Source organism: Penaeus monodon, chromosome 3 (genome assembly GCF_015228065.2).
Source record: "Penaeus monodon isolate SGIC_2016 chromosome 3, NSTDA_Pmon_1, whole genome shotgun sequence".
NCBI classification, from domain to species: domain Eukaryota; kingdom Metazoa; phylum Arthropoda; class Malacostraca; order Decapoda; family Penaeidae; genus Penaeus; species Penaeus monodon.
The window spans coordinates 27,964,249-27,966,748 of record NC_051388.1 but is presented as its reverse complement, the minus strand read 5'-3'; the positions used below and the strand labels follow the sequence as shown (position 1 = coordinate 27,966,748).

Genomic DNA, 2,500 nt, shown 5'->3' with positions numbered 1-2,500 from the left:
ACTGTTAATACCTCAATGGTTCCAAGATCTCCCACAAGTTCTTTCTGCTCTCCATCTACTTGACATGCAAGAGAATTCAGGAGATAGATTGCAATGCGGCTGACAAAATCATCTCCATCACCACGTCCACGAATCAAGTGCAAAACCAACAACACCAGGCGAGGATACTCAAAGAGCTGCAAAATAAAACAGTTGAGTTTCTAGTAATCTTAATAGGATTTTTTTAAGGGAACACTGTATGGCCTCTTTCTTTTCCCTGAAATATAAGCAGCTATCCTCTAAGAATTTTTATGGGAAGACATAACCTTCTCCAAGAAAATAACATGACATACCAATTTCTTTATCATGATCATCATTATAATAATTTATATAATCATATATAATAATTCCTATCATCAAAATGCAAAATTTTGAATTCCCTGAGAACAAATTTATTACAAGAAAAAGGAAATGACAGTTTACAACATTTACCAAGACAAAAATATGCTAAGACAAGGTTATATTTCTCTGTTCTCTTCCACTTACAACATCTTGTGGTATTCTAAACTGGCACAGAGTTAGGCAGCCATTACGCATCATAGTTGAGTCATCAAGATGGGTCTCCATTGCATCTAACAGCACAACAATCATTTTCCGTCTTGCTCGAACACTTAACCCACTCTTGTCTTCACTCTTGGCAATGTAGAACAGTGATGCACTGCAGCAGGAATAGAGAAGAATATTTTCTTAGTGATAGATATCTAAGAAAAAGCTAATGGTTAATATCATACTATTACTTTATTAATAACAAGACCATAATTAATGAGTAGCTTAATAAGACACAAATACAGTGAGCTAAATTTCACATATGATGCATCTTTCAACCTAAGTGAAATATTCAATGTAAATACGAACTCTTCCCTTCACCACTCACCTGCCAGATATCTGAATGTGTTTGTCAGGTCTGTGTCTCAACATTGAGAGGATGATGAGGTTGAGAGCACGCTGTTGGTCATGACAGGTCTCAAAACGGAAGATGTGGAACAGTTCATTCAGTGCTTTGACTAGCACTTCTGGCCTGTCCAGGTATGCTGCAATAGCAGCTAAGATTTGTTCTTCATTTGCATCCCCAGTAACCTACCAAGGAATTCAATAATCATATAAGAGTATGAGTGAGAGAGAGAGAGAGAGAGAGAGAGAGAGAGAGAGAGAGAGAGAGAGAGAGAGAGAGAGAGAGAGAGAGAGAGAGAGAGGAGACAGGAGAGAGGGAGAGAGAGGGAGAGAGGGGGGAGAGAGGGGAGAGAGAGGGAGAGAGGGGAGAGAGAGAGAGAGAGAGAGAGAGAGAGAGAGAGAGAGAAGAGAGAGAGAGTATGGCATATACATAAGTCTATTTCTGTTACCAATAGACCACGTGGCTGTTTACCACATGGCTCCAAGTCCAATTTAGAACCATCAACTCAGCGAGGTCATAGATGACAATTATATCTGACCTCGCCTGACCTAACAGTTCATGCTTAGCGCCCGGAGTGGTAAGGTCGCCCTAGCCCTCCCCCTCCGGACGGGTTGACCCAACACGTGACCACGCTTTACCCATGGACTTCATCTCCATTCCCTTAGTGTTGTACTCTTATCAATAAGGAGTGAAGCCATCATTCAACTATAACTACCCCTGCAAAGCCATTGTACTATGGCTCATAGCCTTTTGCAATCTGGTAGCAGCGGAGTCGTTGCGTCCTTTGGGCTCGCAACACGAACACACTACCTACAAAGAAAAACCAACTCAACTGCTCTCCAAGACATGTCTAAAGACCACGTAAGTACACATTTGGGCCCCTTCTATTATTTCTTTTCCCTTCCTTCTTCTCCCATAAATGTGTTAAGCCGTTGGTTTTTGTTAGGTAAAAAGTGGTAAATGACAGCAAATGGCACGTTCTCACACTATTCCTTTGACCTCAGATTGCATTACCATGTGATCACGGTATGTGGTTAACAAACATGAATATCGTTCATTAGTTAAGTAGTTAATTAATTTCTCTCGTTTTTAGAGATTTATGTTGTTTCATCTGCAACAAATTTCATGATTTTATCTTATCATGAATATCATTTCATTTTATCTCGTTCCTCCCCTCGCCCTGACCTGACCGCACCTTTTCTTTCGCTTGCAGTCACTTCGGACGAGGAAAGGGTCAATAGATGACCGTTTGTTTTTCCCGTCTTGACCTGACCTCAATGTGACGTGGAAAGGGTCAAGAGAGATCGCTCGTTTTTCCCGTAATTTAGTTGTTGTTTTGTTGACACCTTGGGGATTAACTGTAGCACGGTTACATTGCTCATTGATGACACGTTCTATTGGCGTCAGAACGGAGCTTGTAATGGGATTTTATATAAAATCTGTTATTTTGATTATAGCGTAGGATCATTGTGCACAGGATCATAGTGCCCATATCATAGTGCACAGGATTGCCTGATATATCCCGGGGTTGTGTAAATAGCCTAACAGATCTCCGCTCCAACGTTAGAT

At 40.8% G+C, this 2,500-nt stretch overlaps 1 protein-coding gene across 1 annotated transcript in view; it reads right to left on the bottom strand.

The window, feature by feature from the left end:
- Nucleotides 1–2,500, bottom strand: part of LOC119593974 (protein zer-1 homolog) — a gene marked incomplete in the record, with an annotated part of 28,106 nt that overhangs the window by 8,449 nt on the left and 17,157 nt on the right. The window contains 3 exon segments of the mRNA XM_037942995.1: nt 12–176; nt 526–697; nt 914–1,116. Of these exon segments, the coding sequence (XP_037798923.1) occupies nt 12–176; nt 526–697; nt 914–1,116 (540 nt within the window).